This window comes from Schistocerca cancellata, chromosome 3 (genome assembly GCF_023864275.1).
Source record: "Schistocerca cancellata isolate TAMUIC-IGC-003103 chromosome 3, iqSchCanc2.1, whole genome shotgun sequence".
Classification (NCBI taxonomy): Eukaryota; Metazoa; Arthropoda; class Insecta; order Orthoptera; family Acrididae; genus Schistocerca; species Schistocerca cancellata.
In genome coordinates, this window is record NC_064628.1 from 104,993,250 (window position 1) to 105,018,133 (window position 24,884).

Genomic DNA, 24,884 nt, shown 5'->3' on the forward strand with positions numbered 1-24,884 from the left:
ATGTCCATGGTTCTTTTATGGCTCAGGTCTTTTTTTCTGAAATATGCTGTTAATACTGACTCTCAGTTGCTGAATAGCACTTTACAAGGTGAGGGTAACGCCATGGTCAGGACACTCCTCAGATTTGAGTTCTATTGATTATGCCTCGGGTTTACTTAGAAAACATTTTTCAGCTAGGCCAATGCCTTCCATGAGTATTTCAAAACTGAAGATTGATATTTTTGAAGAATACCAATATGCTATACTGGAACTCATCAGCAACACATTTGAATCAATAACATGCACTTGCAAACCACTATTGGTTGTTTGGGTGATCTTGCCATGTGACATGGGAGAGTATTTATGGATGCTTCACTTGTAGTCCATTAATGCAAAATTTGTTCTCTCATGTCTCAAGTCATTTACAAGAGATTTATCACAATAAGCAAAATGGTTTTACTACATATGTATGAAATACATTAAGGGGGTAGCCCTCTTTGAAAATTTGAAAACATTGACTCTTTTTGCTTAAAATGTTCTCTGTGGTGTTCATCCCAATTTTGTCACAAACTCTGCTACTGAGTTACAAGGCAGTTTGTGAAAAAGTGCCTCTGAAAACCATTCACAGCGGGAAACAAATATTCAATGTCATGGCCAATGTGGCAGCACGTAATTTCAATGATGGCCTAATAGGCATTATGGAAATCATGAAAGTGCTTGAATTTGATATTGGATTGGCTATAATGGGTCACTGTCCTCAACACAACATCCCCCCCTTTTTTATATAGAAATAACCGATACCATGTATACTATTGATTTTTGTATAGCTGAACTTCATTTGATTTTGTATATGATGTGTTATGTTTCAAGCTAAAATATGTAAAAAGAAATTAATTTGTTAGTATTCTGTACATGCAGTTAAAATTACACTTCTTTTAGAAATATTTGAAACTATGAAATTTTTGGTATGCTCACAACAAGATTTGGAGCCAGCAACAACAACAAGAGAAAATCAAGATAAGTAAAAAGTTCTTCTTTTGTATATCTTAAGCCTCTCAAAGCTTTCAAAATTTGTGCAAAGACAGAGAATTTAATGTTATATGTGGGAGGGTAACACTACAAGGACCACTATGGCAATCAAGAAGGTGGAGGAGGACTTCCTTTTGGATATGGAAAGGTTGCTGTATGGTCCAAAAATCACTGACTGGAGGTACACTTGACTACAAAAAATGTAATGGGTATTTTTCAAATTTTCATGAAATGTAAATTTAGAATGGTAAATATGAAGTTGATTGGAATTTGATGCCAGCATTCTAAATTGATTTCTCTATTAACATACACAGGCATATTCCAATATCTTCAATAGTCTATTTTCAGAACATGCTTCTGTCTCTATTTTTTGAGCAAAAAAATGACAGTTTGTTCAACATGTCACCATTTTGTTAGAACTGAATATTTTTCAGTTATCCTATGTATGTTGATAGAAAATATACTGAAAATGCCTGATAAACATATTTTGTTAAAGGTCCATTAGGAGGGCTTGAGAAATTCCCACTGATGACCAATGATCCAGCTGCAAGGAGTCACTTGATCTGATGCAACGGTTACATGGAGCATCCAGTGTGGACACAAAAAGGACTTCTCAAAGAAAAAAATCTACAATGAATAGAATTGATCACAGATTTAACATTACCTTTTATTTTACTTGAAAAAAAAAATCATTAAAATCATCTATATTTCATGTGTTCCGAGAAGGACTGCTCTCTTAAGAAATGCAGCAATCTCTTGTAAAGACTGGTACAGATGTACCCAGAATGAATTTTCACTCTGCAGCATACTGTGCACTGATCTGTAACTTCCTGGTGGATTAAAACAGTGTATCAGACTGAGACTCAAGCCCATGACAATTTCATTCCATGAGCAAGTGCCCAACTGACTGAGCTATCTAGGCACAACTTCTGCTAGTACAGGGTGTATACGCGGACAAGGAAAAAAAAATTCCCACATTTTTCCTGGATTTCCCGGTTAAAAATACACATTCTCCCAGATCAAAATACACTTTTTCTGTATTAAGTGACAGTATACTTCCCCTCGGAACTGTAAAACTTATCAATCCTTTGAATGGGTAAGGTTTTATGCATCGACTTGAACTTCCTGGCACATTAGTAAGCAACCGCAAGCGAAAAAAAAAATTTGATGTGCATATTTTCATATTACGAAAGTATAAATTCGAATTCTGCCAAACACAGCACATTATACTCCATTCATCATAAGAATAAACCTGATGTAAACAAACACAAATGCAATGATTGATCAGAAGCCATAGCACACTAGAGTTTTTAAGTTCTTGGAAGTATGTCCTACTTACGTATTAGATATTTTATTACTAAGTTACATTAAATCAAATTTTAAGATATTCCAATGTATTAACAGCCATCAACATTTTTCTTAATCACACTTTAGCTACATAGTTTTTATTTCAAGCCATGTGGGGTAGCCGTGTGGTCTGAAGCACCTTGCCACGGTTCTCGCAGCTCCCCCCCCCCCCCCCTCCTCCCCCATCAGAGGTTCGAGTCCCCCCCTCGGGCGTGTGTGTGTTTTTTGTCCTTAGCGTAAGTTATTTTAAGTTAAGATTAAGTAGTGTGTAAGCATAGGGACCAATGACCTCAGCAGTTTGGTCCCATAGGAACACCACAAATTTCCAAATTTTTTGTTTCAAAAATTGTGTACAGTCACAGCCTCTGCATTGTTGTGCTCTGATTGTCATGCTGTTAATGCACAGTATGAAAGTGGCTTAGGCTGCTTCCTGTAATGTAGTGAAACACAGTTAAAAAGTGCCGAAAAATAGGTTGTTCTCAATGTTTTTCATAAATTTACAGAGATAATCGGCTTTGAAGTTTCCGAGGTGTAGTAATATATACAGATGACTCATAGGATCACATCGGATTTGTAGCGGAATCAGTAGTGTAATAGATTGATGACCAAGTGCAGTTTATGGTTGGCTTGCTCAAAACTCATCTGTGTCATTTTTTTTCCTCATTAAATTGTAAGTATCTACATCTCGTAATTGTAAAATTCACCATTTTTTATGAATAATTTTCATCTTCCGGTTTCTAATTATATATTGCATGCAAAATTCCTGTTTTTATTCAAATACAAATTTTTAATTATAGATATTTTATGAAAGACTGTTAATAAAAATTTCTTAAGTTAAGAAAACAGAACAATTTAATGTCATAAGGCAACAATGAAAAATCAAATACTCTTTAGTTGGAATATGTCCACTGTTTTATACCACAGATGTATACAAGTATCGTATAAATGTGAAAAAGAATCATTTTCACAGCACCGGGCACACAATACAAATGCAGCATTTTCACATTTGCCACTGTATCATTACAATATGAAACCAAAAGAACTGATCTGGAGCCAAGTTATCAGACTTGGCCCGAGAAGTAACAAGACTGTGAAGCTACCAGACATACTGGAACAAATGCACGCAGCTTTTTTACGTGTCACTGCCAAATGCTGGTGGGATATAGAACGGCTCGTGATAAAAGAAGACGAGAAAATGTAGCGAGTGGTTGGCTTTGTGGATTCTGTTGTTGATAGGCTCATTATCAACATAGCAGGGACACTTCCAGAACTGAAATTATTTCCCAGATTTGGATAAGGAAGGTGCTAAGAGATTACCAGATGACTGACTATAATTAATACCTTCAGTGGCTTCAGTAATTAACACTATGGTGAAATCCCTGCAGTATTATTTTGCATCACGCACAGCCTGCTCAGAAAAATTACCCTATGTGTAAATTAGAAATTTTCATCACTCTTGTTTGTAATTAGAATACTATGTCAGTCGATAACGAGAGAATTTTATGTTTTCCGTCTGGTCACCTAAGAAGAATGCGGTAGTGCTGGAACTTTTCCTAATATTTTTTCCATTCTCTTTCAAAATTAAATGACATTCAAAGCTATATTGTTTCTTTCCTCATCTCTTTTTAGGTCTGAATTGCAACTGCTCATATCATAGCAGGTTAGTTGGACCACGTGCTGGCCAGTGCTGTCCAGGTTTAATGCATCAGTAAAGTTGTTGTCCTGCATTATTGCTCAGTCTATGTGTGCCTAATACAGCATAAAACGTATCCTTATGATCGTGCTTGAGTGTACTGGTCACAGTTTGGCTTCCGCCCCACGTGAAATGAAATCCAATGTGATTCAAGCAAACACGGAAGAATACCTGGCGTAATGTTTACATCAGGTTTATTCTTATGATGAACAGAGTATAGTTTCCGAAACATTGAAATCGAGATTGCAATGCGCTTTTGTAAGTCAATCTTAGCTCATGCCATGTGATCTCACCAGCAAATGAAAGCAGATATTCAGAGCGTATAACACGAAATGTAGTTAGTCGACAGTAACATCACTGTTAACTAGTGCGAACACACAAGTAGGAAAAGTTAATGGTTTACATTAATATACCAATGTGGCTATAAGAACAGCTACGCTTTCACATATAATACTGGTTGGGGTTGGGTTGTTTGGGGGAGGAGACCAGACAGCGAGGTCATCGGTCTCAACGGATTAGGGAAGGACAGGGAAGGAAGTCGGGCATGCCCTTTCAAAGGAACCATCCTGGCATTTGCCTATAATACTGGTCTCGAATATCAATAAGCCACGAGAAAAGTTAAGCTTTCATGTATAAACTTGTCTTTTTTTTATGTGTGTTACACTTTAAGATACACCACACAAATGTGCCAGTAAAATTTTAAATAATGACATAAGTGTCTAGTCTTTTGGGCCCGAAATTGATATGAGTGGCTGGTCCTCAAAGTGTTAAGTTTAAAATGAGAGTCAAGCACTCTGTGATTTTAAGAAATTCATCGCACATTCTCATACGCAACATAAATCATCTTGTGTAAAAGAGAATTTAGACTGAATGCGACACTTTTTCAGATCGCCATTTTCAATATTTTCCAGCGAGCTACTAGAAACAGGTTCATTTCGGCAGTTGCCACTGACCACCAGAAAATGGCTGTTACTGTGCATGTACAGCTGTGATGAATTAGGAAGCCTGTATGTTTTTACTTTTAAAGGATTAAAAGATCTTACATTACATGATAAAAGAAACGGGACATCAGATGATACTCAAAGAGCATCGGAATTTTGCAAACTATACTAAAATAGATAATTACACTTAAAGTGCACATTCATATGTCCAGATTCACAATGAAGTAGGCGCCAACCTGATATTAAGCTTTTCAGTGTGGTTTTCGGGATGTAAATTTTCTTGGAGTACCAGTACTTCATTATCTCATGTTTGGTTCTTTTTTATGGCATAATGCCATACGTGAAAGAAGATGAAAATGCACACTTGAAATCTAGAAAACAGTTGACACTAGCCAATAGTCTAGAATTGAATACTTTGTTTCAAGTAAATTGACTGCAGAAAAGATTAACAACAGCCAAATTTCTTTCGCAAACTGACGAAAATAACTTCGTCGTTCTGCAAGGCAATTAACGCTTGACTGTCAAAAACCCAGAAATAAAATAAAACCAAAAAACTGAAACTAATAACATATTTCAGCTTTCCATAATTATGTGAATGTATTTTAATTCAATTGATGGCTCCCAGCCACAGAAATCGTTTGACGTGAGAGCTGTAAATGAAGAGGAAACAGCAAAATCACTAAATGTGAATACTGCGTGGCAGCAAAATTTTTCAGGGCAGCATCTGGCTGCTTGCTACAGCCAATACAGCCAACAGCCACCTTCAAGTAGCCAGAAGCGGGAGAACATACTGTTCATACGTGATTCAACTGTGCAGGGGCATGAGCCGCTGGCAACTGCTCTAATGAAGCTAATGTAAATAGTTGTGGTGTCACGCTCATCGCAAGCAGTTTGTTATGAAGTAGTGCACCGTCTTTCGTCCTAAAGTCTTTAACACACTTTGCTGTTGGCAGACACTTTCATGAGCAGTGCGTCTTGTTGTGAAAGGCACATTTCCTTTGAATTTAAGTTTTGCTTTTTTCCTGTTGTTTATGTTTTATTTCTGCAGTATGATTCTGCAGTAGTGGGATACAGTAATATTCTTTGTTAGACTATCAGTTCTTAGCAGTCAAAATTACAAAAATGTAACTTCAAACTAAGACACTGAAAAATTTTCCAAATTCTAAAAAATTCCTGTGTTTTTCCCACTTTTCTCCCGGATGAAAAAATTCCTGGGTTTTTCCTGGATTTCCCGGTTGTCCCGGGGCGTATACACCCTGTAGAACATATATTCACTGGAAGCATGTTTAATAAATTTCACCTTGGTAAATTTTAACATAAATGTTAGTCTTACATTCTATAAAAGTAAATCACTGTGTGCTGGGGATATCAATCATCAAGCCCCTGAAGGACTTTTTCCTTTTATTATTTAGATCATAAACCATTATCTAATTGTAATAATTATTATTTTATTACTTACTCACAAAAGGCATGCTAATCAAAGAGCAAACTCAGAAAGACATAATATGACGAATAACCTTTTAAATGGACAAAATGTTGCACAACACTGCCCCAGAAAACAGTAATAAATTTGAGTGAACTACTGGGTAACAAAAAGTGAAGGTGTTTTAAACTTTTTTACAAACATTTTTTCTTTAATACATATTCAAGACATCTTTCTTGTGAGTGGGAGGATGATACCTGGACAAAATCTCAATCACAAAATGACAAGTAGCTGTCAAATTTTTGTCCAACATGAACATCCAGCACTTTCACATTAATAAAAATTTAGTAGATACTGAAATAGAATGATCACACACATTCATTTGTAGGTAGAAGCTGTGGCAGACTTCAGTTCACTGGGAAAAAACTGGTAACATTCAGTCAATCTACAAAGGAGACTTTTTACAAACCACTCATGCAACTCATCCTAGAATATTGCTCAATGACTGACAAAAGCATTGAAAGCTCGAGTTATCATTCTAATCTGATATGGCGAGGAAACAGAATATTTTATTTAAGAATGCTGTCAAGAAAAACTATATTTCTTTATCATCAATCAACCCTTATAAAGGAACAAGAAAAGGACAACAGTCAGGGAAGGCTTTCAGACTGCATATTCACACGAACTTTATACAACAGTTAACGAAATAAAGTTAACAGAGTCTAAACATGAACAGGTAAGGTTATGTACCAACAAATGTGATAGAACGAGCCAAAGAAATATATAATGCTATTGAGTATTTTATCGAATCTCTAAAACAAACAATACAATCAGTCACAACTCTATAATTTGCAAGTAACGAAATATTCCTAAGATATTAATATCTCCAAGATGTGATTTTAAGTCTCACAGTAAAACTGATAATTTTTTTGAAGTAATTCACTTTCATGTCTGTTCTGAATTCATGTGAAATGTGGACAGATAACTGTCACATTAGTGTTTATCTGATCCCTAGGAATTTACTTTCACCACAAGATGTTTCAACAAGTAAATGTAACAGTAGTTAGAGAGATACTGACAGTGATGTAATATCGGGGATGAGGGCACTATACCCGCCTTTAAGCAACAATTTATAATTAGCATTAATTTATAATTATCGCTGAATAACAAAAAATTTAAATCAAGTCAATTAAAGAAAAGTATTGTATCACACATACTTCATCTGTAACTTAAAAATACACTAATTTATATTATTATCTGTAAACTAATTCTTCTCAGTGCAACTTCTTCCATTTTTGTAGCACATGTTTTACGAGCAGTTTTATTAACTTTGTATGCTCTAAATCAGCTGTCTACATCACTACACTGAACAATCTAATTTTTAGCATACACTAGTTAAACTAAATGTACACATTTGGTAGCTTGAACTAATACCTGCATCTTAATACTTCTAATGATTTAAAAACAATAAATTTGTATTTTAGTGCAAAAAATTTGAGACTACCATAATGGTACAGATTTCATGAAAACCATGTCTCAGGTGTAAAAGTTTTGAATAAACCAATTTTCAGTTGTGCCATGCTGAAGAGTAAGAACACATATTAAAGAAAAAAGAAAACCACAACCACAGCAAAGATACTGTGTGCAAAAAATGTCTGTATTTGTGGAATAAATAAGCACTCCTACATAAGAAATCTAAAAACCATATAAAAATTAACAGTGTGATAGGAAACAGTATGCTATTATAAATCAAATATACCTTAGCTAGATCGCTGAGATTGTTGAACCTCTCAAAGCAGTCTGCAGTCTCGAGCGTGAGTTGTTGCCACGAGGGGAGGAGTTTCATATACTCGTGCAGCCGAGCCTGCAAGGTCTCGTATGATGCCAACAGAATACTGCAGACCTCCTGGTGCACATGGCGTGCATGTGCCAGTCGTGAACCAGAACTCACACACTTGGTGCTGTTCTGAAACAAGATACACAGATGTCATTCACTTCTTGGAAGGGTTACAGAGACTAACAATTCTTCAGTTTCTTAAAGTGAAGAGTGACAGTAAACATCCCATCTGATCAAAAGTATCTGGACAGCTCTATAATGCATAATTTTCAACTAGATGTCATGAGAGGCAGACCCACCAGTATACAAGGAAGTGGGGAGTAGAGTGTTGTCAGTAGAGTCGCAGTAAGAGTACAATGGTTCAGTTAAAAGAGCTTAGTGACTTTGAACGATGGCCACTGGATGTCACGTGAGTAACAAATCCATCAGGAACATTTCAACCCTCCTAATGCTGCCCAAGATGACTGCTGGTGATGTAACTGTGAAGTGGAAATTCGAAGGAACAACCATTGCTAAACGAAAACCAAGCATACCTCATGTACTAGCAAACAGGGACTGTTTAGCACTGCTGGGGGCGGTTGCACAAAATTTCGTGAAATCAGTAGGAGGAATCACTTGTGCATTCCTCAGTGGAATGAATCACCCTGAAATTGACTAGCCTGCCAAGAGCCCTGATCTAAGCCCAATGGAATACTTTTGGGATGAGTTGCAACATCGACTTTGCTCCTGACCTTAGCATCCAAAATCACTACCTCTTCTCTTTTTGGCTCTTGAGGACAAATGGGCTGCCATTCCTCCACAGATATTCAGACACCTCACTGAAAGTGCCCTCAGCAGAATTGAAGCTGTCAAAAGTGAAGTGTGGATGCACCCCATATTAATGTCTACCAGCACGTGTCCGGATACTTTTGATGAGATAGTGCTCCTCTTTTGGAGTACTGCTGCACGTTGTGGGGTCCTTAACAGATAGGATTAACGGGGTACTTCGAGAAAATCCAAAGAAGAGCAGCACATTTTGCATTATCAAGAAATAGGGGAAAGAATGTCGCTGACATGATACAGGATTTGGGGTGGACATCAATAAAACAAAGGCATTTTTCATTGCGGTGGTATCTTCTCACGAAATTTCAGTCACCAACTTTCCCCTCCAAATGCAAAAATATTTTCTTGATGCTGACCTACACAAGGAGAAACAATCATTGTAATAAAATAAGGGAAATCAGAGGTCGCAAAGAAAGATATAGGTGTTCGTTTATGCTACGCACTGTTCGAGATTGCAATAACAGAATTATTGTGAAGATGGTTTGATGAACACTCTGCCAGGCACTTAAGTGTGATTTACGAGCACTCACATAGATGTGTGTAAATGTAGATATAGTGTACTTCATTGGAATATCAGCTGAACACTATGATATTATCACACAACCAAGAAATACATAGTGTCCATAAATTATCTTTACAACTCCAAAGAGTTCAAAAACTTCAAAACTATACCAGATGTTAACAAATGGTTTTCAATATGCGACAACGTAACTCAGAGCCTTACTTGCCTTTCAGGTGCTGCAATTTTGACACAAACATGAACTTGAAATCCTGATAAAATGTGGACTCCATAGGAGAAAGCTCAATGTGTAGCCTGGTCATACAGACGAAGTCCAATAGAAACGAAATTTTGGAACACATTATGGAAGGCAACCATCATCCCAACCAAGTATTTGGGTATATGTTGCCCATCTGTTTCAGACACCAAGGAGGACAAGGTACAGCAGGCGTTTGCACAGAGTCCAATAAAATCTGTGCATACGCACACAGAGTTGGATATGAGATGATTAACAGTGCACAGTATCTTGGTTAAGAGGTTATGGCTACATCCCTACAAGGTGCAGCTCCTTCAGGCATTATAGCCTATGTAAAAACCTCAATGTGAACAGTATGCAGTGGATATGCTAGGCAAGACTGATGCAAACAATTACTTTTTGGAAAAGATCGTTTCTCTGAAGAGGCAACGTTTCATGTATCTGGCAAATTGAATCATCATAAAGTCCATATGTGGGGTTCACAGCATTCTCATATTTCATGTAAAATGAAAGGAAACAGTGACAAGGCAAAAGTTTGGTGCAGAGTGATGCGCAATTGCATCACTGGTCCATTCATTTTCATTGAGTCTGCTGTCAGCAGTGGTGTTACAAGAGTTTGCTGTACAACAACTGGAGCTTTTACAACTGAACTAGATGTCATACTCCAGCAGTATGGGGCACTATGCCACTGGTCCGTAAATGTCCGTCAATTTCTACATGAAAAGTTTCAGGGTAGGCGGATTGGACAAGGTGGTCGAATTCAACTGGCTTCCACAATCCCATGAGCTCAGCCCATTAGACCTTCCCATGAGGTTTTGTGAAGAAACTGGTGTACTGAACCAAGGTTAGAAATATACAGGACATGAAGGCACACATTCACAACGCATTTTAACAGGTCATGGTAGAAATCTTGAATTGTACGTGGAGAGAAATGGAATTTCGACTCGACATTATCCGTCCCATAAGGGTTGTTGTTGTTGTTGTGGTCTTCAGTCCTGAGACTGGTTTGATGCAGCTCTCCATGCTACTCTATCCTGTGCAAGCTTCTTCATCTCCCAGTACCTACTGCAACCTACATCCTTCTGAATCTGCTTAGTGTATTCATCTCTTGGTCTCCCCCTACGATTTTTACCCTCCACGCTACCCTCCAATACTAAATTGGTGATCCCTTGATGCCTCAGAACATGTCCTACCAACCGATCCCTTCTTCTGGTCAAGTTGTGCCACAAACTTCTCTTCTCCCCAATCCTATTCAATACTTCCTCATTAGTTATGTGATCTACCCATCTAATCTTCAGCATTCTTCTGTAGCACCACATTTCAAAAGCTTCTATTCTCTTCTTGTCCAAACTATTTACCGTCCATGTTTCACTTCCATACATGGCTACACTCCATACAAATACTTTCAGAAATGACTTCCTGACACTTAAATCTATACTCGATGTTAACAAATTTCTCTTCTTCAGAAACGCTTTCCTTGCCATTGCCAGTCTACATTTTATATCCTCTCTACTTCGACCATCATCAGTTATTTTGCTCCCCAAATAGCAAAACTCCTTTACTACTTTAAGTGTCTCATTTTCTAATCTAATTGCCTCAGCATCACCCGACTTAATTCGACTAAATTCCATTATCCTCGTTTTGCTTTTGTTGATATTCATCTTATATCCTCCCTTCAAGACACCATCCATTCCGTTCAACTGCTCTTCCAAGTCCTTTGCTGTCTCTGACAGAATTACAATGTCATCGGCGAACCTCAAAGTTTTTACTTCTTCTCCATGGATTTTAATACCTACTCCAAATTTTTCTTTTGTTTCCTTTACTGCTTGCTCAATATACAGATTGAATAACATCGGGGAGAGGCTACAACCCTGTCTTACTCCCTTCCCAACCACTGCTTAACTTTCATGTCCCTCGACTCTTATAACTGCCATCTGGTTTCTGTACAAATTGTAAATAGCCTTTCGCTCCCTGTATTTTACCCCTGCCAGCTTTAGAATTTGAAAGAGAGTATTCCAGTCAACATTGTCAAAAGCTTTCTCTAAGTCTACAAATGCTAGAAACGTAGGTTTGCCTTTCCTTAATCTTTCTTCTAAGATAAGTCGTAAGGTCAGTATTGCCTCACGTGTTCCAGTATTTCTACGGAATCCAAACTGATCTTCCCCGAGGTCGGCTTCTACTAGTTTTTCCATTCGTCTGTAAAGAATTCGTGTTAGTACTTTGCAGCTGTGGCTTATTAAGCTGATTGTTCGGTAATTTTCACATCTGTCAACACCTGCTTTCTTTGGGATTGGAATTATTATATTCTTCTTGAAGTCTGAGGGTATTTCGCCTGTTTCATACATCTTGCTCACCAGATGGTAGAGTTTTGTCAGGACTGGCTCTCCCAAGGCCGTCAGTAGTTCCAATGGAATGTTGTCTATTCCGGGGGCCTTGTTTCGACTCAGGTCTTTCAGTGCTCTGTCAAACTCTTCACGCAGTATCGTATCTCCCATTTCATCTTCATCTACATCCTCTTCCATTTCCATAATATTGTCCTCAAGTGCATCGCCCCTGTATAGACCCTCTATATACTCCTTCCACCTTTCTGCTTTCCCTTCTTTGCTTAGAACTGGGTTTCCATCTGAGCTCTTGATGTTCATACAAGTGGTTCTCTTATCTCCAAAGGTCTCTTTAATTTTCCTGTAGGCAGTATCTATCTTACCCCTAGTGAGATAAGCCTCTACATCCTTACATTTGTCCTCTAGCCATCCCTGCTTAGCCATTTTGCACTTCCTGTCGATCTCATTTTTGAGACGTTTGTATTCTTTTTTGCCTGCTTCATTTACTGCATTTTTATATTTTCTCCTTTCATCAATTAAATTCAATATTTCTTCTGTTACCCAAGGATTTCTACTAGCCCTCGTCTTTTTACCTACTTGATCCTCTGCTGTCTTCACGATTTCATCTCTCAAAGCTACCCATTCTTCTTCTACTGTATTTCTTTCCCCCATTCCTGTCAATTGTTCCCTTATGCTCTCCCTGAAACTCTGTACAACCTCTGGTTCTTTCAGTTTTTCCAGGTCCCATCTCCTTAAATTCCCACCTTTTTGCAGTTTCTTCAGTTTTAATCTACAGGTCATAACCAATAGATTGTGGTCAGAGTCCACATCTGCCCCTGGAAATGTCTTACAATTTAAAACCTGGTTCCTAAATCTCTGTCTTACCATTATATAATCTATCTGATACCTTTTAGTATCTCCAGGGTTCTTCCATGTATACAACCTTCTATCATGATTCTTAAACCAAGTGTTAGCTATGATTAAGTTGTGCTCTGTGCAAAATTCTACCAGGCGGCTTCCTCTTTCATTTCTTAGCCCCAATCCATATTCACCTACTACGTTTCCTTCTCTCCCTTTTCCTACACTCGGATTCCAGTCACCCATGACTATTAAATTTTCGTCTCCCTTCACTATCTGAATAATTTCTTTTATTTCATCATACATTTCTTCAATTTCTTCGTCATCTGCAGAGCTAGTTGGCGTATAAACTTGTACTACTGTAGTAGGTGTGGGCTTTGTATCTATCTTGGCCACAATAATGCGTTCACTATGCTGTTTGTAGTAGCTTACCCGCATTCCTATTTTCCTATTCATTATTAAACCTACTCCTGCATTACCCCTATTTGACTTTGTGTTTATAACCCTGTAGTCACCTGACCAGAAGTCTTGTTCCTCCTGCTACCGAACTTCACTAACTCCCACTATATCTAACTTTAACCTATCCATTTCCCTTTTTAAATTTTCTAACCTACCTGCCCGATTAAGGGATCTGACATTCCACGCTCCGACCCGTAGAACGCCAGTTTTCTTTCTCCTGATAACGACATCCTCTTGAGTAGTCCCCGCCCGGAGATCCGAATGGGGGACTATTTTACCTCCGGAATATTTTACCCAAGAGGACGCCATCATCATTTAACCATACAGTAAAGCTGCATGCCCTCGGGAAAAATTACGGCCGTAGTTTCCCCTTGCTTTCAGTCGTTCGCAGTACCAGCACAGCAAGGCCGTTTTGGTTATTGTTACAAGGCCAGATCAGTCAATCATCCAGACTGTTGCCCTTGCAACTACTGAAAAGGCTGCTGCCCCTCTTCAGGAACCACACGTTTGTCTGGCCTCTCAACAGATACCCCTCCATTGTGGTTGTACCTATGGTACGGCTATCTGTATCGCTGAGGCACACAAGCCTCCCCACCAACGGCAAGGTCCATGGTTCATGGGGTGCATACACTGATTTGTATGAATAAGGAAACAAAAATTTATGAGTTATCTTATCACACATTGAACGCCATTTATTAATATCTAGAATGGTTTTAAACATATTAAAGCTGTAAAGATAATTTATCAACCAGCTGTATATAATGAGTACAATAAACTGTTACATTAATTTCATCACTTATCAAGGTGACCATATTGATATACATCTAACTGGTGAGAGTAATGAAATTTTTTACATTGTGTTCACAAATGTAACATTCCCTGATCCCGCACTAGAAATCATGAACTCCACCACCACTGCTTCCAATGCTACTATTCCTGTGATGGCTGTAAGAATTCAGATAAATAAATTCAGATAAAAGAAGGGGTCCACAGTGTTCCAACAAGTTAGGCCAGGAGATGTGCATGGATACCCTAATGCTTAGTATGACTTTTCATGAAAAGCAAGAAATTCAGTTTCAAGCCTAAGTCCTCGCAAATTTTCGTGTGTCTTTGAAGATGTATATCAATGAGTCACTGTGATTCATGGATTTTTTGTTGCATGCTCATATAAACATACACTGTGTCTCAAACCTTTGGGATCAAAATTAAATAGGAAGAAGAGGACCCTAAACTGAAGGCTTTGAGATAAGGGACTAACTGTTTGGGATGAATATTTGGTTCTTTACTGGAATAAACAACTTACATATGTAGTAACAACTTAAGCTCTTAACAACTGATTAGAAGGACAGTCACCACTCTCAGTGCCTGCATTACAATATCACAAAAAATATACCACCCTCCCTCAAACATTCTGGTTACTTGTTGTTATTTGGCTTCAGTGCCTGCACATATCGTTTAGAATCAGGATATAGTTACTGCTGCACTACCACTAATATATTTTTTGAAGCACGTATTTTACAGGCCTGTTTACAGAAGAAGCTTATCTCAGATTATCCAACGTTGTCTCCTCTAATTTTACTGTATACACTTTTTTTAATTATATAAATTTCTTCCAATTAGGATTATACTTATTGTGAAACTTTTCCATGCATATTCATTCAGCTTTTAAAGTGTTGTATCTTGCTGTACCATACATTAAATGCATGTCTTCAACAAGTAACCATTAACAATGGTATAATCCATTACAGGCAACTGTGTCCTGTTTTTCAAGGCAGTGTCACCAGTACCATTGTAGCAGCCAGGTGTTTGTTATTTAACATAAGCAGTTTCCAGACACATATCTGATAAACATTGCTCATTCATCACTTTGCACCTCCTAAAATTTCATTTCCAACCATCAGTTCCTTATGCCAAAACAGCCAGTTTATTTTTCTCTATCACCTGTATAGCATTGCCTCAAAGTTTGGGACTAGGACTGTTGATAAAATATCAATATATCTTCCAAAAGATATCAATATACATTGGCAATATTGTTTCACTGATATAGCAATACTGAAACGGCAATATCAAATGCTGATATTTTTATTTTATATTATATCTTTTCTGCAATTTTTTTTATAAATATTTGAAGTTTTTCTTTTGAAATTGTAGTGAAACAGTTTTACTTTCACTGTGTGAAGGAGTCTTACTACTTTTTGAGCTTTCATCATGTCCAGTCTTTCTCTTCAGCTGTATGAAGGAAGCATAGATGGCACAAAGAAGAAATCCGATTGCACTGGAGGGGGTGGGGGTTGTGAAAGGAATAAAAAGATATCCAATTTGAAGAAACAGCATACCAGTTGCGTTAAATTTTTTTTTTTAATGCGACTATTATGCTATTTCTTCACATCGACATTCTTCAAAAACAGTTCCTGACACTGATGAACAAAAATCTAAATGACAAGATCGTTCTTTGCAGTGGGCGGAGATGTGTGAGGGGAAGTGCTGACATAATCAGCAATTGGTGCTACCGACAGAAATTGCAATTTTTAACTTCATCACGCAATTTTGACACTACAACTGCTAGATAGGTCGCCGGCATTTTGGAGGGGGGGAGGGGGGGGGGGGAAGCGAAGTTGACATTAAGTGTTCCACACAAATCCAATACACAACAAAACCAAATGACAGACTCATTGGCCAACTTTTATTGTGCCACATACCTGCAGTTAACACTGATAGCAAACTAGTTATCACCAAGTGTGAATGTGCATCGTTTTCCTTTCAATTCTTGCTCCAAGCGAGATAAGCAGGCTGCTAGCTTGTTGATCTACAGAATATCTAATAATAAATCAATACTTAAATCTACAGCTCTAAAACTGGCAATACATTTACAATGTCCAACCGATATTTTTTTTTGGCTGGTACATCGATATTTTTTTCAATATATTGAGGGCCAATAATGATATTTTTTTAAAATATCAATATATCAGATTCTCAATATTTTCAAAAATATTACCAGTCCTATTTGGCACACACTACATCCCTGGTCTGAGCTAGTAGACATGCTTGCTCTCATCATTCGTTGCAGTGATGCTACTCCTGTTATGAGTTTGGTAACCCATTTTGTTACCACTGCCACTGCCACTGCCATGGCTACCACAATATTTTATGGGGTGCAGAGCTGAGCCACGCAGTTCAACTGACCCGCGCCATCTGGCAGTTATGTGGGGCCAGCTGCCAAGCAGCAGCATAATCACACATCAGAAGACAGCATTGTCTTAGGGCCTGCGCACACTGCCTACGGTCAGCACTACACTGAGACACTGAACAACAAACTAACTTCATATAAGCTCAGACCAGAGCAGACACTCTCTCACGTTCTACTGTATTTGCTTGCAGTAACTTGAACTCTGCGCTCTGAGAAATTAAGTTTTTATCTTGGACTTGGCCTGGCTCCGTACCTGGACTTGTATGGACTGTTGGAACTGTGTTTACAGTAAAATATTTACAGCTTTGTGGGTATTCTTATTTGTGTGTGGAATCACAAAACAAGTGGTGGCAAGGGCAATCTGACTTGTCACATGCGTTTCTTGCTGATATGACAATGACATCCAGTAAGTCCTTGAAGATGGTGCTCCAAAGTTTACAGCAGCAGCAGCTGAAAAGCCAGCAGTACTTGGAATTGCAACAGCAGGAACACACAGCCACTTTGGAAAGGGTGCTGACCAGATTACTGACAATTTCACAGCAGCTGCCAGCCTATCTGCCTCCCTTCCCTGCCTATGATAAGTCTGCAGAGTACAGGGAGGCATATGAGATGGACTTATAGTAACACTGCACTGCCTTCCAGGTAACAGATGCCACTACCATTAAGGGCCTTTTTCTCTCTTGGGCTCTGTTCCCCATAATCACTCAGGAAAGCTGACCTTGCTTCAGGAACCCATTTCCCTCTCATTTGATGAAATGTATTGATTGTTACCTTCTTATTACGACCAGCAAACACATGTTATTTTCTCAAGGGTGGAAATTTATCAGTGCATGAAACAACCTCATCAGTCATAATGCACTTGGGCCGCGGAATTGCAGTCGTATTGTGCTTGGACTGCAGAATTGCAGGTTCTCAGTCAGAACTGCTGCTTTGTTAACTTTCAATGTAAGGAGTCTTATGCTGATACTATGATCTGGACTGCTATCATTGGGTAGACCCCTGAAAAAGAAGTCCGTCATTGGGCACTACAATTTTAAGAATCCACTTGGACGATGTTCTTTCTATTGCTCAGTTGTTTGAAATTTCTTGAGTGGAGGGCTGACAGTTGGATTCCTGGCTGCTGTCAACTTGGACGACTGCTTGCACCCGGGTCTGGGTGCATTCTCCACGGGAGAAATCACAGTGTGGTGGGCCATTCATACTCCACGTGCACCTCATGTCCACAGAGGGCTGTTTCCCCTCGAGCCCCTTCCAACATGCCCCACCTGTTTTGTTCACCATAACCAGGTGGATTTCCCACCAACTGAAGGACATTAATGTCATCAGCTCCGAGTGTGACAACCTTGCCATAGTTTCTAACAAGTTGCTCATCAATGTTCATGTAAATGGGAAGCTACTTCTGTTGCAGTCAGTGCATCCACACTTTGATAGTCCAATGTTGTCTCCAGCTACAAGTCTGTTACCTAGAACAGACAACAGATCCCCCTTCTCTGACAATTTATGGTGGATACAGCAGGTAAGGTGATGGTGCACCCATCAACTTTTCCCGTGATATATAGTGCTTTGTTGTATATAGTGCTTTCTTAGAAAACTTGTTTGGCTTGGATACTTTTAGAGTCTCTGGATTCACATTACCAATTTGGTTAAACTGGTTTCTACATCTACATCTACACCCATACTCCGCAAGCCACCTGACGGTGTGTGGCGGAGGGTACCTTGAGTACCTCGATCGGTTCTCCATTCTATTCCAGTCTCGTATTGTTCATGGAAAGAAGGATTGTCGGTATGGTTCTGTATGGGCTCTAATCTCTCTGATTTTATCCTCATGGTCTCTTCGCAAGATATACGTAGGAGGGAGCGACATACCGCTTGACTCTTTGGTGAAGGTATGTTCTCGAAACTTTAACAAAAGCCCGTACCGAGCTACTGAGCATCTCTCCTGCAGAGTCTTCCACTGGAGTTTATCTATCATCTCCGTAACGCTTTCGCAATTACTAAATGATCCTGTATCGAAGTGCGCTGCTCTCCATTGAATCTTCTCTATCTGTTCTATCAACCCTATCTGGTACGGATCCCACACTGCTGAGCAGTATTCAAACAGTGGGCGAACAAGTGTACTGTAACCTACTTCCTTTGTTTTCGGATTGCATTTCCTTAGGATTCTTCCAATGAATCTCAGTCTGGTATCTGCTTTACCGACGATCAACTTTATATGATCATTCCATTTTAAATCACTCCTAATGCGTACTCCCAGATGATTTATGGAATTAACTGCTTCCAGTTGCTGACCTGCTATTTTGTAGCTAAATGATAAGGGATCTATCTTCCTATGTATTCACAGCACATTACACTTGTCTACATTGAGATTCAATTGCCATTCCCTGCACCCTGCGTCAATTCGCTGCAGATCCTCCTGCATTTCAGTACAATTTTCCATTGTTACAACCTCTCGATACACCACAGCATCATCTGCAAAAAGCCTCAGTGAACTTAGGATGTCATCCACAAGGTCATTTATGTATATTGTGAATAGCAATGGTCCTATGACACTCCCCTGCGGCACACCTGAAATCACTCTTACTTCGGAAGACCTCTCTCCATTGAGAATGACATGCTGCGTCCTGTTATCTAGGAACTCTTCAATCCAATCACACAATTGGTCTGATAGTCCATATGCTCTTACTTTGTTCATTAAACAACTGTGGGGAACTGTATCAAACGCCTTGCGGTTTCTGACCATGTGCTCTACAAAGAATTTTGCAAGAACTCTTTGAACATTTCTTCACTGGGACTAGGCAGTTAAGGAGGAACTCGATACATTGACAGCTACGAAGGTGACTGAACCCATTTCGTCCAGCCAGTGGGCCATACCGATTGTAATCATAAAGAACTTGTCTGGAAAACCCTGCCTAAGCAGGAATTTTAAAGTGATGATTAATGCACAGACTGTGATCAACATATATACCATCCCACATCCAGAGGAACTGGTGGCGAAACTGCAGGAGAACAGTATTATTCAAAGGTGGATTTATTGTGGACATTTCTGTAGCTCCTGCCTGATGAGGACCTTCAGAAGTTACTTGTTACCGACACCCCTTCGGTTTCTGTAGATATAAACAGTTGTCGGTTTTTGGGATAGAAAGTGCTTCGGCACTTTTCCAATATTTCTTGCAGCAATCCTCACAACGTATTCCCTACTGTATGAACTATCTCGATGATATTGTGGTCATGAGTCCCTCCTTTGAGGAGCATCTGTGAAACCTTCAGCTTCTGTTTCAAACTCTGCAGGATGCTGATCTCAAGTGTATATTGGATGAATCTCGCTTTTTCCTACCCACTGTGAACATCTCAGAAATGTTATCTCCAGGCAGGGACACAGCTGATGCACAGCCAGATTGCTGCCACTGAGACTCTTCTTCAATGCACTAACTTGAAGAAGCTCCAGTATGTTCTGGGCAAAGTTGTGTATTATCATAAATTCATACAACAAGCAATTACCATTGCGACTCTTCTTAAGCAGTTATTGAAAAATGGTGCACCATTTGTCTGAAGGACTGTGTGTGACCAAGCATCCACTAACCTGAAGGAGCCCCCTTGCCTCACTATGTACCAGCTGGATAAGCAGCTTGTCTTGCTTACTGATGTGTCCCAGCACAGGTTGAGGGTTGTGCCTGCCCGTCACAACTCTGACAGTTCACAACAGTTAACCGCATTTGCCTCCAAAACACTCAATGCGGCACCATGGAACTATTCCAAAATTTAGAAAGAGGCTACTGCTATTAATTATGCAATCAAAAAGTTTCATGTGTTTTTATATGGTGTGAAGTTTCATCTTGTCATGAACTGTAAGCCTTTAGTCTCCCTCTTTGGCCCTGTCACACAATTGCTGAATAAGACAGTCAAAAGACTGCAACTGTGAACCCCAGTTCTTTACCAATTATCATTATGAGATTCACTTCCGACCAATGCCTGAGCACTCCAATGCGGACGTACTCTCATATCTGTCTATCGGCCCTGACCCCAGTTTCGACCCAGAGGAAATCCTTTGCTTGTATCTTAAAGAGGAAACTCAGAAGGCAGTGGATGACTTTTTATTACAAGCAGCCCTGCACCAATGTTACTCACTATGGTCAGCACCCATGCAGCCTTGGGAATGTGTCCACTAGGACTTTATGGCCCTCTTTTTGGATGCATTCTGGTTGCTCATCGTTGAAGCTTACTCCTGTTTCCTATACATTATCAACTGCTGTTCTATGATAGGGGACTCTACTGAATATTCCCTCACCTGCATCTTGTCCATTGACTGTCTTTCCCACATCCTGATGGTGGATAAGGCTCCGTAGTTCACCTCTCAGAGCCGGCCGGCCGTGACTGATGACCTTCGAAGTTAAGTCGCATAGTGCTCAGAGCCATTTGAACAATTTCACCTCTCAGATGTTTCATGACTTTCGTTCATAGCATGGCACCACCACACCAAGGTGCCACCATTTCATCCCAGTCCAACAAGAAGACTGAGCACCTCAAAGGGACCTTCACAATACAGATGAAGGAGGACATTTGGGATGCCCCAGTGGAAGAGGGGCTTAGGCATTATGTAAGCTCTTACAGGTCTACTGCTACTGGCAAGAAGGACCCAATGGAGTTGCTACACGAGTGCCAACCATGCATAGTGCTACACTTTCTATTGTCAACTCCTCACAAACCTCATGCGCCTCACTCAGTTCAGTCAGCACGCTATGCACCCAGCATCCCGGTCTGGGAGGGGCATTTTGCTGCAGTGAGTGATGGATTCCAGAGGTAGCACACTGTCAGTGGAGTTGGCAAGTCTTCACAGTGCAGACAGGTGACAGGCTGGTGGTCTAATGCTGCAAACAAATTCCACCTGCAGATAGTGGAACAGCCTCCACCTCCACTACCCCCACATGACCCTCCCAAGCCAACCCACCTATCAGAACTCAGTTTTCTGTCCTCAGTGCCACCTCTACGGGTGCCTTCTCTTTCCTCGGTCCAGCCTCCTGCGCTGTGGTCCCCCTTGGCCACAGCCCCCCCCCCCCCCCACCCCAATCTGTTGTCTTTTCCAACCCCACACAGGATCGCCATGAGCTCAGTCAGTGGGTGGAGCTGCTGAGTGAGCCGCAAGAGTCTCCTCCTCACTTTCTTGCTCCCACACCCGAGGAGTCTGACATCCACACAGCTACCATTCATGTGTCAGCACCTCTAGCAGCTGGCGTCACACTACAGAAGGTCTGCTCACGGTGGACTCATCATTGCCAGGGACACTTCATGCCCTATGTTCCAATGGTGACAAACAGGGAGCTGCTAGAAAGTCTCTTCACATTTGCTGCCATATCCTAAAATCAACTCGATTCAATATTTTGGCAATCCAACTGTTTGCTGTCTTCAGGAGAATGCCGCCGGCACTGCTGCTGAGTCTCGCTGAGAACTGATGCCAAGGCTGCAAATCGACATTCTATGTAGACCTCCATACCATGGTGCATGCACCGCCAACCACAGTTGCTGCCCTCCAAGACTGGGCAGGTGGCATCGCCCTTAGTAGAACACTGGCAGCACTGATGCACTGCACTCAGAGACTATTTTCGAACACTGACTCGTCACACCGAAGAACATTCCATTTTGATGCAAGACAGTACAGGATTCCATGTCCTGCTACGAGGGAATCCATTGTTTGTGTTAATTAAATTTTCTGCCAACCTTATTTCAATTGCCACTTTGTAAACACTGTTCCAAAAGCCAGAAGTGTTGCCAACTATCACAATTTTATCAAATTTCACCCCCATTCCCTCGTTTAAGCAATGTTCTGCTATCGCCAGTTTTTCTGGCTGTTGCAGCCTCATATGACAGTGATGTTCTACACACCAGCTGTGAACTGTGCGAGACAAATGCACAGTTCAGGACAGCTGCGTAAAACATCATTGTCATACAAGACTACAACAGTCAGAAAAACTGACGGTAGCAGAACACTGCTCAAACGAGGGGCACGGGATGAAATTTGATGAAACTGTGAAATTTGCCAACACTTCCGGTTTTTTGAAACAGCATTTATAAAGAGGCAATTGGAATTAGGTTGGCAGAAAATCTGATTAATAGAGACAACGCATTTCATCTTTACTGGATGTGGAACCTTGTACTATCCCGCATCAAAACAGAACATTCTACGGTGCGGCCAGTCTGACTGTTCGAAAATAGTCTTCGAGTGCGATATATTGTTGCCATTAGTGTTCTACTACAGGCGGTGCCACCTGCTCAGTCTTGGAGGGCAGCAACTGTGGTGGGTGATGCATGCGCCATGTACAGTATGGAGGCCTATATAGGATGTCGATAAGCAGCATTGGCATCAATTCTCAGCGGGACTATTTTAGCAGCAGGCAGCAAATCGAGAGAGCTTACAGAGTCACAGGTAGCTGCTGTTTGTGCCATGTGCAACAGTCTCTGAAGCCCAGAAGGCCATGAATATATGAATATCATCTTCCTGCATACCACAAGGCAGTACTCTGTACAGGGGAGGGATGCTGGTGTTGCATCGACTCACCTTCGACATTCTTCCCTGCCCTCCCAAAGGGAGAGACCTGCGGTAACCCGTATTTTCATCACTTGTTTCATACTGGCAACACTGCAGGGGCTACCACAGCATTTGATGAGGCGTAGACACAAGCTGTCAAAATTCAGCATGTCCAGGGATGGCACCATCACATATCAGAAGATAAACCCACCTCAGAATCTGTCCCGTGTCACTGACTGCCAGAGTCATCTTAAGAAATTGATTAACAGACTAACTTCTTACAACACTGGACTTGTACAGACTGTCGGAACTGTGTTTGCATTAAAATATTTAGGGCTTTGCCCTTTTTCTTATTTGTGTGTGGAATTACAACAATGAGTGAATCAATGCATATAAGAGACTTAAAATTATCAGGGGATCTTTGAGTGACAAAGAGAATTCTGGTTCATCCACGAGCTGTGCTTAGGAGCATATCAATAATATAGTACACAGGACTGAGCCCCTGTCTTGGTACAAATTTCCAGTGGCACTTTAGAAGGCCAAGAATTTTTTTTCTGATTACAGACAAAAATCAGATGCAAAAATAATCCAGAGTACATGGAAAATAAGACACAACTAATTAAAAAGCAAATTGTACTGCTCATCTTAAACATAAACACAAAATTTAAGCCACATTATAGATATAAAGTAATTAAAAATACAGTAACAGTTTATAAACACTGATCGTTATTGGTAAGCCTAATTTTACTGACCAGGCTTCCAAAAAATACAGTCTCCATTGTAGATTGGGGCTGCCTGAAGTTCAGTTTCTGTGAAGCTCCCAGCCAAGGCTTTGCACTACGTGGAGTGCTGAAATCAGTAAATGCTTAACTGAAGATGCAAACTTAAACAGGGAAAACTAGTGAATTATAAAGATAGCATAATATCTCATGAAAACTAGTTACTGAACAAATCTTGTAACAGGACACCATCTTGCACATTTTCTTTTGGTACTGAATACAAAGTTTTTGACCTGAATCAACTTTTAGAGAAAAATCACTAAAAATATATCAGCAACGTGTTTCAAAGCAACCTATAATGCTTGACTGTGTAATCATTTTATAAAATTTACTTAAAAATTAGAAAAGGTGCCGTTTCTTTTAACACTAAAACAGTCAAAAAATCTATCCATTTACATACTTAAGATAATGGTTAATGAATATGAAACAAACTATATATATAAAAAAACAAAGATGATGTGACTTACCAAACAAAAGCGCTGGCACGTCGATAGACACACAAGCATACACACAAAATTCTAGCTTTCGCAACCAACGGTTGCTTCGTCAGGAAAGAGGGAAGGAGAGGGAAACACGAAAGGATGTGGGTTTTAAGGGAGAGGGTAAGGAGTCATTCCAATCCCGGGAGCAGAAAGACTTACCTTAGGGGGAAAAAAGGACGGGTATACACTCGTGCACACACACACACACACACACACACACACACACACACACACACATCCATCCACACATATAAAGACACAAGCAGACATATTGAAATGTCTGCTTGTGTCTTTATATATATGTGTGTGTGTGTGTGTGTGTGTGTGTGTGTGTGACACGAGTGTATACCTGTCCTTTTTTCCCCCTAAGGTAAGTCTTTCCGCTCCCGGGATTGGAATGACTCCTTACCCTCTCCCTTAAAACCCACATCCTTTCGTGTTTCCCTCTCCTT

At 40.0% G+C, this 24,884-nt stretch overlaps 1 protein-coding gene across 1 annotated transcript in view; it reads right to left on the reverse strand.

Annotated features, from left to right (window-relative positions):
- LOC126177117 (uncharacterized) overlaps positions 1-24,884 on the reverse strand; it is a 571,356-nt gene that overhangs the window by 154,546 nt on the left and 391,926 nt on the right. Inside the window, exons 7-8 of the mRNA XM_049924387.1 lie at positions 23,924-24,020; positions 8,172-8,378 (exon numbers count right to left, since the gene is read on the reverse strand). Coding sequence (XP_049780344.1) covers positions 8,172-8,378; positions 23,924-24,020 — 304 coding nt within the window. The remainder of the gene's footprint in view (positions 1-8,171; positions 8,379-23,923; positions 24,021-24,884) is intronic.